This window comes from Aphis gossypii, chromosome 1 (assembly GCF_020184175.1).
Source record: "Aphis gossypii isolate Hap1 chromosome 1, ASM2018417v2, whole genome shotgun sequence".
Lineage (NCBI taxonomy): Eukaryota > Metazoa > Arthropoda > Insecta > Hemiptera > Aphididae > Aphis > Aphis gossypii.
This window is the reverse complement of record NC_065530.1, coordinates 14,506,872-14,519,948: the sequence shown is the minus strand read 5'-3', so window position 1 is coordinate 14,519,948 and position 13,077 is coordinate 14,506,872. Positions and strand designations below refer to the sequence as shown.

At 31.2% G+C, this 13,077-nt stretch overlaps 1 protein-coding gene across 1 annotated transcript in view; it reads right to left on the bottom strand.

The window, feature by feature from the left end:
* Positions 1–611: 611 nt before the first annotated feature.
* The window catches only part of LOC114122493 (uncharacterized), a gene marked incomplete at its 5' end in the record, with an annotated part of 141,877 nt that continues 129,411 nt past the window's right edge, over positions 612–13,077 (bottom strand). The window contains one exon of the mRNA XM_050198158.1: positions 612–3,813. Within this exon, the coding sequence (XP_050054115.1) occupies positions 2,496–3,813 (1,318 nt within the window). The remainder of the gene's footprint in view (positions 3,814–13,077) is intronic.

Here is a 13,077-nt window from a genome sequence, read left to right as displayed (position 1 = left end):
ACAGTAATAATATTGTTATATTATTAGAAACCGCAAAATACCGTACGGCGAAAACGATCGCCGCGTTATTGCACACCGCGATGTCGGGATGTTACGCCCGTCATAACAACATTATTATCGGGATTTATAAATCCACTCTCCCTCGCAGGTGTCGGTTAAACATTTTCTCGGCAATAAATCATTTTAAACGCAATTAATTACTCTACACGCGCGAGAACTGTAATATATTATTACGGAACGGAATGTGTTTTTTTTTTTTTTTATTTTTTTTACACGGACTACATTATTATTACGCCACCGAAAGAATACCCGAATATTCTAAAACGGTTTATTCGCTCCAAACAAACATCGGCCCCCGCCGTATTGTGTGAAAAGAGATTGATACGTTTTATCGGGCGCCTCGAGTGTACCCTCGTCACGGCCGCCCGTGCAGCGTGGTCCGGATTTCGAAACGAACATCAACAACAACACTGTATTCGAAAGTTATAACGATCCGGAGCAACGCATAGGAATTTAAAACGAAAATCGTTTATAGGTATAATATTATATTTGAAAATCTAAAAACTGTCAGAAGCGTGATATCATAAATGTTTTTTTTTTTTTTTTTACCATATTACAATCACGAATCAATACAATATTACTTATTAGTTAGATATTTACGTCGGAGGAGAACGGATTCATTAAGGCCATTGACAATGTGTATCAATGGTTAAAATATAACCAAAGGTAAAAAGGCTAATGAAAAAAGGTGGTTGAAAAATGCATTAACTCGAGTTAAGTGAATATGAAATCATTACTGAAAGTTAATTGCAAATAAATAATACATTCGACTCAACCGAGTTCGAAATTGTAGAAAAAAAAAACTGATTCAATTTAAAAAGAAAATACTCTCTACTCATTTATTTAATACGTCGATTCTCATCATAAAAGTATTTGGTACCCGTGTGTTTAGTTTTATTATTATTTTATTTATTAATCAATATAACAGCAAAATGATGTTATTATTGTATTATCGCTACCGTTACACTATAGTATTAGATTATTTTTATTTAAAACCGTTTATACAGTAATTCATTTATAAAAAAATGTTTAATTTTAACTTGATGGATTATTTTTAAATCAACTGAAATGTGTAAGCTATTTCAACAGTTAATTAAATTAGTTAAGTTAAAAGTGTTTAACTAATTTTGTTGTAGCTAAACGTTATTGTTACAGCCATTTTGTAGGTGCAAATAAGTGTAATAGTTATGATGATTTTAAATTGCCTGAAAACATAAATTTTATTGAAATGTTGTTACGGTTCTGGAAACTCAAAAATGACGCAAATATTAAATGGTGAAAATATTAAATGTATGTTATAACTTATAATAATAGATCCTAACGAGTTAGTAACAATACACTGAGTTTGCGGACGAGTCGTTGAACGAAATTCTATGAAATGCGGCAATCGATTATAATATTGTGCTAACGTGTTTGTTAGTTTTTTAAGCCTATTAATTTGCTAGAGCAATGTTAAATTTCGCGAATAAAATATTATTCAAATTTTAAAATCGTTTGCACAATCACGTGACTAAGCGGTCTGCCATCACATACATAACAAAACAGTTTTATTAAAACCAAAACCAACAAAAAGTACCTACCTATCTGTTTAAAGTATAATAATATTATGCCATAATGAAATTTCACGAGAAGTATTCGACCACGTGCATAAACAACTATGTAATATTATGGAAAGTAGAACGCTTGATCTCCCACACATATTATAGTTTTTTCGAACTGTAGAGATTATTTTCCACGAGTAGTCGTATAATAAGATTAAAGTGATATTTTTAGAACACTCAATTTATTTGTACTAACTAGTAGACCATCGTAGTTTTGAAAATTATTAAGAGTTTAAAATTTATCCTTTGAAATATTCATACTTTACAAGCTGTTTTAAGTTTAATTTATTCAAAGTAATTATTTAAATTAGGTGTTATATTACGGAAACGAACACATTTTGTAAGAGCCAAATTAAAACAACATAGTAATATGTTAATATAATGCACGTGGTATGATTGAAGAGCATCTTAATTTTGTTCTCGTTATTTCACTTATCTTAACATTTTATGATAAACTATTGGCGTAGGCGTATGTCGGGCGCAGCCTTTGAATAATGTTTTTAATTTTTTTTTTTTTTTTTTAAATCTTTCAATCGAATTATCAAATAAATTAATAATCATTAACGTATTATTTTCGTAATTATTATTCACAAACTATAAATCTGAGTGATTATTTTCGATTATCGTTTGTAAATGTTTTGAAATACCGTTCGGGTCGAAAAGCGCAAAGCGTATTATTACGGAATTCGACTCGGACGTCGGAGAAAAAATATTACAATATTCCGGTGCGCAGGATCGATCCTGCACCAGTCGTCTAGTTGTATATAGTGCGAACCAGAGCGGTGGAACCGCCCGACGGGAACGGTGCGGGACGGACGGTCGGGCCCCGCGCGTTCAGACCTTTCTGGCGGGGGCCGGGGGCGGCCACGAGTGTCGCTTGCTGCGGCCGCGGTACTTGCACATCAGCACCCGCTTGAACGCCTGCCGGAACACCTTGTTGAAAATGGTGTAGAACACCGGGTTGACCATGGAACTGGCGTAGCCCAGCCACGTGACCAGGTCGATGAGGCCCTTGCTGATGTCGGCCTCGCAGTTCGGGCACACGGACGGCAACAGGTTGAGCGCGAAGAACGGCGTCCACAGGAACACGAACGTGAAGAACACGACGCCCAGCACTTTGGTGGCCTTCTGCTCCAGCCGGATGATGCGACCGTGCCGGTACGAGTTGCGGATCATCACGCTCGACCGGTTCGCGTTGTTCGACCGCTGCGGCGCGGCCGCCTGGTGGTTCCGGGACGGCAGGCCCAGCGTCGACCCGTACCGGACCAGCGGCGAGTGACGTTTGCCGCCCGCGGCCGACGGCGCCTGCGCGGGCGTCTGCTTGCGAACGGGTTTCTGGGTCATGGCCCGGCGCAGCGGTTGCCCTACGGCCGGTGCCAACGTCGTCGTCGTCGTCTTGGACGCGTTGTTGGACGAGGCCGACCACACGGTCAACGTGTCCACGGTGGCCGTCTTGGGCTGCGGCGGCGGAGGCGTCGTTCGCACCGGCTGTGCCGCCGGTGACGCCGCCGCCGCTTCCTCGGAGGTCACGCCGCCGCCGCAGCTGGAAGGGGAACGCGCGCGCCGCTGCCGTCGTCGCGGCGGCGGCGGCAACAGACAGATCTCTTCGTCCAGCCCGGGTTTCCGTTGGTACTCCTGTTTGAGCAGCGTGCCCACGATCTTGGGCCCGCTGTCCGCCGCCGCCGTTCCGCCGAGGTCCGACGACGAGGCGGGCCCGTCCCGATTCCTGGTCAGTTCGTCCTCGTGGAAACTGCGGACGCGCGCGGCCTGGCCCTGGAGGCGGTGGTGAGGCTGCGGCTCGTGGTGCGGATGGCGGTAGTAAGCGTGCGGTTGGTGGTGATGGTGCGGGTGACGGTTGGGGCCGTCGAATTTCCGGCGCATCGACTCGTGCAACGTGCCCGACCGCCGCCGCCGCCGCCGGAGCTGCCGCTTGACTCGCCTACACCGCGGCGTCCCGGTATGAGCGGACGCGTCTTCCGAGCACATGGAATCGAAAGCCGTTACTCGTTCGTCTTCTTCTCCGTCGTCGTCGTCTTCTTCTTCTTCTTCTTCGTCTTCCTCTTCGCCGTCGTCGATGTCGTCGACGTCGCATAAGCCGTCGTCGTCGTCGTCGTCGTCGTCGTCGTCCAAGCCGACACCGTTAATGGATAATCTAAAAAAAAAAACGAATAATTATTAGAAATCGACTCGGTCGGCTATAAACTCACGAGTTATGAACCATAACACTAGGGTCGGCCATACAATAGGTACACATTTTTGAATAAGTCGAAACGATCGTGAGAGAAGGTTTTATCGTTTCAAAATATCGGCGTGGCGCGTACCAAACGAACGTCGGTATTGGACGAACATTAAAGGGCTTATAATATGATTTTCTGAGCTAGGAGAACAATTTAACCGACGATTTATCGCTATTATTGTTGAAATATAGAGGGATAATCGATTAAATCGTTTATCTTTAAATGCTTAGGCGTATGATTCGAATTGATGTCTTTTTCCTTCCCTAAAAATAAAAAGGATATATTTTATACTGTCTAAATGTCTACTATTAAATTTTCTATTTATTACAGTGATACATAACAATAACTGAATATTTTCACTAAAAATGAATTGATATACAATACTTATAAGAAACAAATATAGTTAATGTAAAATCAATAAATATCCTTCACAAAGTCGCTGTTGTCATTGTATGATATATGTATGTATTACTTTATTATTTATCTCGCATGCTACATTGAGTATTACCTACAATAGTTTAACCAGTTAAGTCATGATAAGTAGATAGTCAATGGAGTATGTTTTTATATTTTTAATTAAGTTGTTTACTTCGTCTTTTACAATTTAGCAACACTACCTCCAAATTACAACTACCAATTTTCTCTGTGTATTTTTAGTTCGACACTATATTATATCATATAACGATGGCATATCATTTTTTTGACAGTCTAAATATTCTTAATACGGTTAGCTAATCTTATCATAGTAAACGTATTAATTTTAGTGATTTTTTTAAAGTCAATGTTTGATTGGAAATTAACAGGCTGCAACAAATCAATGATGTTGCAAATTTATACTTTTTGAATAATTAGCATTGAAGATCAAAAAAATATAGTCAATTAATAATTGTATTAGTTTGTATGCATTTAATATGGTTTTCTAAATCTTAATATAAAATAATATGTTATGATAATATGATTACTAGATCCGTTCTGTATCGTGATAAATTGTCTTGGATTTATTATCCTCAGTTCACTTTATCATTCCTGCGTAATGTACCAATATCCTGTCCAAACAGACAAACCGTAGAAATTCGTTTTGCACACCCGTACATGCTATAAAGTTGATATCTCAACTGTATAATATAGGATGCGTGAAAAATGTCTGCTATCACTCGATCTCGAGTTTATGAAAAATACTACATATTTGTTTGCAAGTTTTTTTTTTCCAGCTCACCGACCTCACGGATGGTTCATAGATAATAATAATAATAAAAAAAAAAATCTCACACATTTTTTCACGCAGTCCCCCGGGTACGCGCATGAAGCGAAAAAAATCAAACACCACACACGATTGAATTGCATGTACATAATATATATATATATATACCTGCAATATAGGTTTACGATCGTCTAATCGTCTGGAGAGTACATTTAATATATAAGCATATTGCCTGTACATACATGTGGGCTAAAACAATCGAAATCCGATCAGTTTGTTTTTTTTTTACACCACGTATACGAAAACAATAAGTCGACTGTTATTTATATCTAACGTTGACTTTATTTTTACCACAGTACAATTTTTCGTGTTAAAATATTATATTGTTCATATTTTTTATAGTATGAAAGCGAGATGGACGCAATTATTTTAAGGTTTTATTTTTGTTTTGTATAATTGGACGCAAATTTTCGTTCGCACACCAAAAATAATTTTTAAATTTTTGACACATTATTAGAGTATACAAATGGGATAGTAATGATATTATATAGTTTATTATAACAGGTAATTTCACTCAAATATATTTCTTAGGTGGATTTGATTTATTTAAATGGATTGTTTAAGAGGGGTGAATACAGGCATATACAGTGGTGTCCAAATATTTTATTTTAACAGCTATGGTAAAACCCACTCGCTAATATTTTAACTTACATAAAAGTGATCGAATTTTACATACTTAAGTTCTGATCGTTAAATGCGTATTTCGGTATACTTAAATATAGTAGATATATTAATAATTTTACCATAAGCATACACTTATAATTATCTACAAAGAAGTAGAGTAACTACTTCATATGTTAATAGGTATGGGTACCACTTTTTTAATATAACTTTTTTAGGAGAATAAAATCAAAAAAGTGAATAATGTTTAATATCGTGTATTGCATATATCTATAATAGTTTTTATTTCAAATTCAAATACTTTTTCAGATTTCATATCGCCTCACTAGATCAATTGGTACGTTAGAAATAGAAAACATAATATGCTTTACTATCTTACGCAAGTAAGCAAATACCTACAAAACATCGCCGCTTACATACTTTAATTAAAACGCCAAGGTTATCACAGAATATAAACTGATAATAAATAGATAATAATATTAAATAATATTTATGTATTAATAAATATTTGAAAATATAATAATTATTATTTATGATGGTCGTTGATTCATTAATATGGATTTAATATATTAAAGTTTCTATATAAGGTATAACACGATTTTATGTGCAGACTTTATATCTATGGTACAACTTTTAAACTTGAAATATGCACCATGGTTTTAATAACCTATAAAAAAAAATATATAAAACAAATTTATTAAAATAACAAATTCAAACGAGACATCTTATCACTATATAATACATATAATAATTGTCTCTCTGATATATTTTATTTTGTTTATAAATATTTCTAAACTTTAAATCAACTACCAATCAATTTTGTTTTTAAAATGATTATTTATATACCTTTACAATATTTTTTTTATTTACTCCTTATTTATTGCTATCCGTTTATAACACACAATATTGCTTCCAATTAGTATACGTCATTAACTATTCCAGCGATTCTCAAACTGTGCTCCGTGGAGCCATAGAGGGCTCCGTAAGACTAACCTAGGGGCTCCGCGAGCATATCTAAATTAAGTACATATATTATTATTCATTAAATTGTAACAAGTTACATTTATAATTTACCAATAAAGTTTATACATTAGCGATTTATTGATACATAATTGTTGGAGTTTTAAAATTGGTATTTCAAGTTTTTGGGGCTCTGTGAATTTTTTTAGCATATAAAGGGCTCCGCGAAAAAAAGTTTGAGAATCTCTGAATTATTCCACGAAATATTTTTATCATTTTATTTTCATGTTTTAATGATCAAAGGACAAATGCAGGTTATTCTTGATCGTTTCATAATTTGACATATTACTTCTAAAATAATTTATATATTTATCAGCTTAATTAGTTGTGAAAAGTCAGTTTTTCGTAGTTAAATTCGAATCGCGCCCTATGCTATATTCAATAAAAGTTCTTGAAATATATTAAGTCAAAGTTTAAAATTGAAATTACTTATTCTCAGTTGGTAGAATATAGTAAGAACAATTTTCACTTGGCGCTGAAGAATATTATTCGAAGTCATAATTCAACTTACAAAAATATAACAATCATTACTTGTACAGCATTTTGTATTTGAATATTTTTGTTTAAGTGGAATGGAAAGGAATGTTTAGTTTTGGTCTAGACTCTATTATTATTTTAAGAAAATCTTAAGAACAAAAAAGTTATAATATAGTATAAATAGGTACATATTTTTTTGTTTATCTTGCTGCTATAAAAATTGTATATTATATTTTCGGGTTTTTAACGTTTTTATTTTTTATCACATTTTATGAAAAAGAGTATAACGCCAAAAGCAATCAAATGTTTAAACAATAAACGCATATATATATTTATATAGAACAATTTATTTTGTTTATGGAACGCCATACAAGTGTTAATAAAACTTTAAATTTATAAATAACATAATATGAAGTTTAACAATTTTATTACTTAAAATTTATTTGTGAATTTTTAAAGTTGATCCGTTATAAGTAAGTTTGATATAAATATTCCTAACATATTTAGAATAATTGTATTAGATATAGTGTTTGAATAAACTGATAAGTATATGTATCTAATATGTAGGTACATCTATTTATAAAAACTTTAAAAAGCAGGTGAATTGAAACAATATTATTTGATCATATGAGAAATTGCGTAAGGCACTATACAATAATTATAAACTACATTTTACGTATTTTATTTCTGGAGACGTCCATAGTATCAGACAACAAAGTTGAAAGTGTGTTGTAATTATTTCCGTTCAAATAATAAAAATATTTTTAATTAAATGTTTTATTAATTTACCAAATTTTTTTTATTAAATACAAAATTATAAAATCGTTTTTTATTGTTTTATCGTGTAGGTATCAATAGTTTTATACGAATTATTTTATTTTCATTTTTGTATTAAACAAATAAAAAAAAAAAAAAAAAAAAAAATGAAACGTTCTATTTTGAAATGTATATAATTATAAAATAATTATTAATAAAATATAGCATTACTAAATGAAATACGGTAAGTCCATAAAATAGTTAATAACATATTAAAAATTGAGTGGGGTAAATAATTATTCCGTGTGCGTCACCAAATGTTAATATTATACGCTGATATTTGATATCATTATTATGTATACATAATTTGATACTTAAATTTTTTATTGAGTTTTATAAAACACGTAAATCGGTATCTAGCTCGGGTATTAACTATCGTGAAAAACGAATGTTCAAACATAGATAATACTCTTAACAAGTTTGTTAATAGGTCAGTTTACGTAATTTAATATTAAATCCGATAACGAAAAATTGATTAAGTTGAACGCAAATTTACTATGTTAAAACGAAAAAACGTAACACTTTACCATAGATTTACCTACAATAAAAATTCATTATTTCATATAATACAGACTTACAATATTATAGAAGTATTACTAAACTTTTATCAAACGTAGGCGGTAAATAAATGTGCAATACAATAATATAATATTTTATCCATACCAACGTTTACTTTTACGAGTCTCTAGCATAGTGTAACCCTTAAGACATAAGCCAACTTATACTTTATTTCGTGCGATCAGGGTCGTTGGGCGTTAAATTTGTTTTTTCAAGCAGTGAATTTATAATAAGTGTTAAAGTAATAAAAAAAATAACGCCACGTTTGTTTCGTTCTCTCGTTCAACATGTCCCGACGGCCAAAGTGTCGTCTGCGTAGGTGTGCTTTAATTAACATCAGCGGCAGTTAAATTCATTTGATACGTCATTATAATAATAATTATACAGTTACTTAGGACCAGGTTTGTGTAGAAGCGATTTCACGGAAACACTATTGTCGTGTGAAAAAAATGGTATAACTACAATTGTTGTTATTATCAAAATGCGTCCCTATAAACTGCACTGTCGGTCGGAGACAGATTTTCCGAGTGATGACGCCCACGTACCTGCAGTATATCAAATATTATTTATGTTATCATTATTTACGTAGGTATGCAGTATACTATTCGTATGCGTAATACGAATAATATGTAGTCTGCTGTCGTAACGATAATTTTTTAGGGCACACCACCTAAGACCAGAAAAAGAGTATTTTGTGAACGAGTATTTTGTATGAGGTAACGGAAATGAATATGTTAAAAGAAAAATTAAAATTTTTTATTTTTTATAATACCTAGCTGTATATTAAATAATTATTTTATTCATTTTTTTTTTTTTTTTTAATATATTTATGCATATAAATTTCCAAATTGCGTTTGTTCCGTTCATATAATCTTTTTAGTTAATAAAGTATTATTATTATTTTTTATTATACTTTACTTGCTATGTAGTTTGGTGTTTTTAAAAAGTTTACTCGCATCTAAAATATGTTTACTATTATATACATATTATATTATATTTATAAAACAGCATAATAACGTAGTTTATTATTCATGTCGATATTATTGTTTTTTATGTATACACTATATTATATACCAACTATACGATAAGACTTTATACTTTATAGGTATTAGTGTTATATTTTGTTTCCTGAGACGGACGGATATTGCTTTTCTCGGAATTCGTAACCGTAAGTGGTTATTAACTGGGTAAGAAGATTCTGACTTAGAAATTGTATCAAGTACGAATACAAATTATTACGTTATAGAACTGCTACTCACAAACCGCTCGACGAGGCGCCGTTCACCTGCTGTTTGTTTATTGTTTGTCAAGAAACTTGAAGCAATTTGCACAATGGAATTTATTTGTGAGTTGAGAAAATAAAAGTTACAATCAAAAAAAAAAAAAATGAATAAATGAAAATATAACGTGTAAATAAATTTTATAATAAATTTATAAATTATTGTATATCCAATTTAGTGATTGTGATATTTATATATAAAATTAATACTAACACTTGTGAAATAATTAGACATGATTTTTTTACTTCAATGCTTACTACCTAGCTACGTATATTTTATTTTATTGGATTGTTTTTTCTCCTATCGGTCGTCAGTACAGGAATTAACGGTCTTAACCATTATGTATAATTTTGTCATTAAAGTCGCATTTAAGTAGATGAACTTAAAAATACATTTCACAAAACTAAAGATTTACAGTCAAAGTTTTGATCTAGATAGGTATAATAATTGGTGTCATTATCTTTTATATTTCTGAATTTAACTAAGAAAAAACACCCCACTGTCGTAATAATATGCGTATTATATGCGTATTTGCATTGCAAATTAATGCTTATTATTAATGTAAAGTGTGATGTATGAAGGAAAGCATAGTTTTAATTAGAGAATAAAGATATGTGTTTTGTTTAAAATTTTAAATGCGCGTTTTAATATTACATTAATATTGAATGATTTCATTAACTTTTTGTTGTTGAGGTTCATCAAGTCAACATGACGTCCAACGAAATCGCCTTGGAATTAAAATAGAAAGTATGAAAAAAAAAATTAAGAAGAGGTATAAATGACACACTGCCACGTTTTGGACGATTTCATGAAAAAATAAGGACGATGTACGAAGATGGGAAGAGACAAAATGAGGAGTTCAATTTGTCCGCGTTGTCTTTAAATATATTGTTGGGATTAGCGTCCGAGCTGAAAATTTTTGTCATTTCATACATTAGTTATACAAAAAGGGCAAGTAACAAAATTATAATATATCGTTCTCGCCGAATTCTTAAGTGTAATATTTTTCAGACGTTTGTACACGTCATATAATATATATTTGACTACACACTACACAGTCCATAACAACATTATGAATTCCGTATTCACGTGAGAATGTAATTTTTCACCTTTAAAAGTATCCTTTGATATTACTTGAACATGATTCACTGTTAAATAAAGTAATATATTATTTTGATTTTATTTTTATTTATTATACCTTTAGACTATATAGTATACTAGTGAGATTGATATTTTAAATATATCGGTATTACAAAACATAACAAAACATAACGGAATTAAACTCTGGTTTTCAAATACACTTTTTTTTTATAGTTAACTACTTATATACATTTTCCATACCACTTTAAAGTGTCTTATATTACAGTACTGGAATTTTTTTCGTTCGTATCATTATTAATGTAATATAGTATAAATTACCAAAACGAGACACTTCGGAGCGCTTCAATTACATAGTATAATGCAACTCGTGAAGCCATTTGCCAATATTGCTATTTTCGTTCGACGGTAACGGGACACCGAGATAGTTATAAAGGGAGTATAGTACCTAGTCTACCCTATAAACGCTTACCACCCAACTTATATTTTACACTGAAACAAACCCGACTTATACGCTTTTATATAGTATATAAGTATAATATTATCTAACTATAGGCAGATAAAGTGTTTATTGTTTTGGTTATTTTTTTTAGTCGAACACCAGTTTATTATTACTACAAAATCGTTTAGCTGATTGATATGCCAAAGTGTATCGGGAAATTAAAATAAAACCGTCATTTAAAAAATGTTGTTTAGCTTTCAGATTCAAAAACTTCCAAGGAATGTTATAAAAATATAAAACTTTAAATTTAAAAAAACTGTTTAAGAAATTCTGCAAATGGTAAAAAAGTATATACCGCTTAAAATAACAATAATTTTTATAGCATTATTATTTATTATAAGTTTTTTTTTTTTTTTTTTACTGATACTGTTATTTTAAAAATAATGTTGATTAAATTTTTATGAATATTTTAGTATATTAAATTTTAATTATCTTGGGTTATTTTTTTATTTATAAAATTAAATGGTTTTATAAAAATACAAAATTCTAAAACAAATAAATTCAAAATTATTTTAACTTAATGTTTTATAATTTAAAAAATCTTATTTTTTTTCACGCCAAAATAATATTCAAAAAAAAAAAATGCATATAGTATTAAGTTTACAGTTAAAATAAAAATAACTTATATCATACTATATATAACAATAGAATTTAACTTATTTAATATTTGTATATTTCTTCTTATTAAAGTTGAAAAAAAATTAACGATCCAATTATGTACCGTATATGATTTGTATATTTCAGAAAAAGAACATTATATTATACGTTTAGCCATTATATTTTTGGAAACAACAAGATGTTTCAATATTAGGAAACATGAATTATACAGTTTTAGGTTTATTAATATACACATTACACATATATATATTTTCTAGAGTTTTATACTCTATACTTTTTTTATTAATACGAAGTCATATGAAGTTAATAAAAATTTGAACGTACCTTGTTTAATATTATTTGTGGTACCTATACCTATTACCTATATTATGTTCAATGCTAGGGGAAGTAGTACAACATTTACAAGAAGTGTGAATTAATTCTTACAATTAAGATGACTACAGAGGATGGTATAAATTCGTGTTGTGATTGGTACGGAATTACAAAATATTTAATAACAATGTTTCAAGTTCATTAGAACATTTAGTTTATAACGTAACAAAAATAAATCATATTATTTAAAAATTATATACATTTTATTATAACGCCATTATATAGATCAGTATTGTTATAATATTGAGTGCCTACAATTTTTCGATAAAAACGGAAATCGTGTTCAATTTTTATCCGGATTTTGGAGCAGCGCGGAATAGCAAGCAAGTGTAAAAGAAATTCCACGTAGGCAGTGGTATTTTTTTTTTTTATTATTCAAAGTGGTAATAAATCTAAACTTTTGTTTTTTTACTCTAAAGTAAACTAACAGAACATTGCAATGGAATGGAATTCACAGATTCTTTACAATACAAATTGAGTGGTGAAAATTGACAATAGGTGTATGTAGTTTTTCTCATTCATGGCTCAATAAATCATCATTAAGTTATCAAATAGG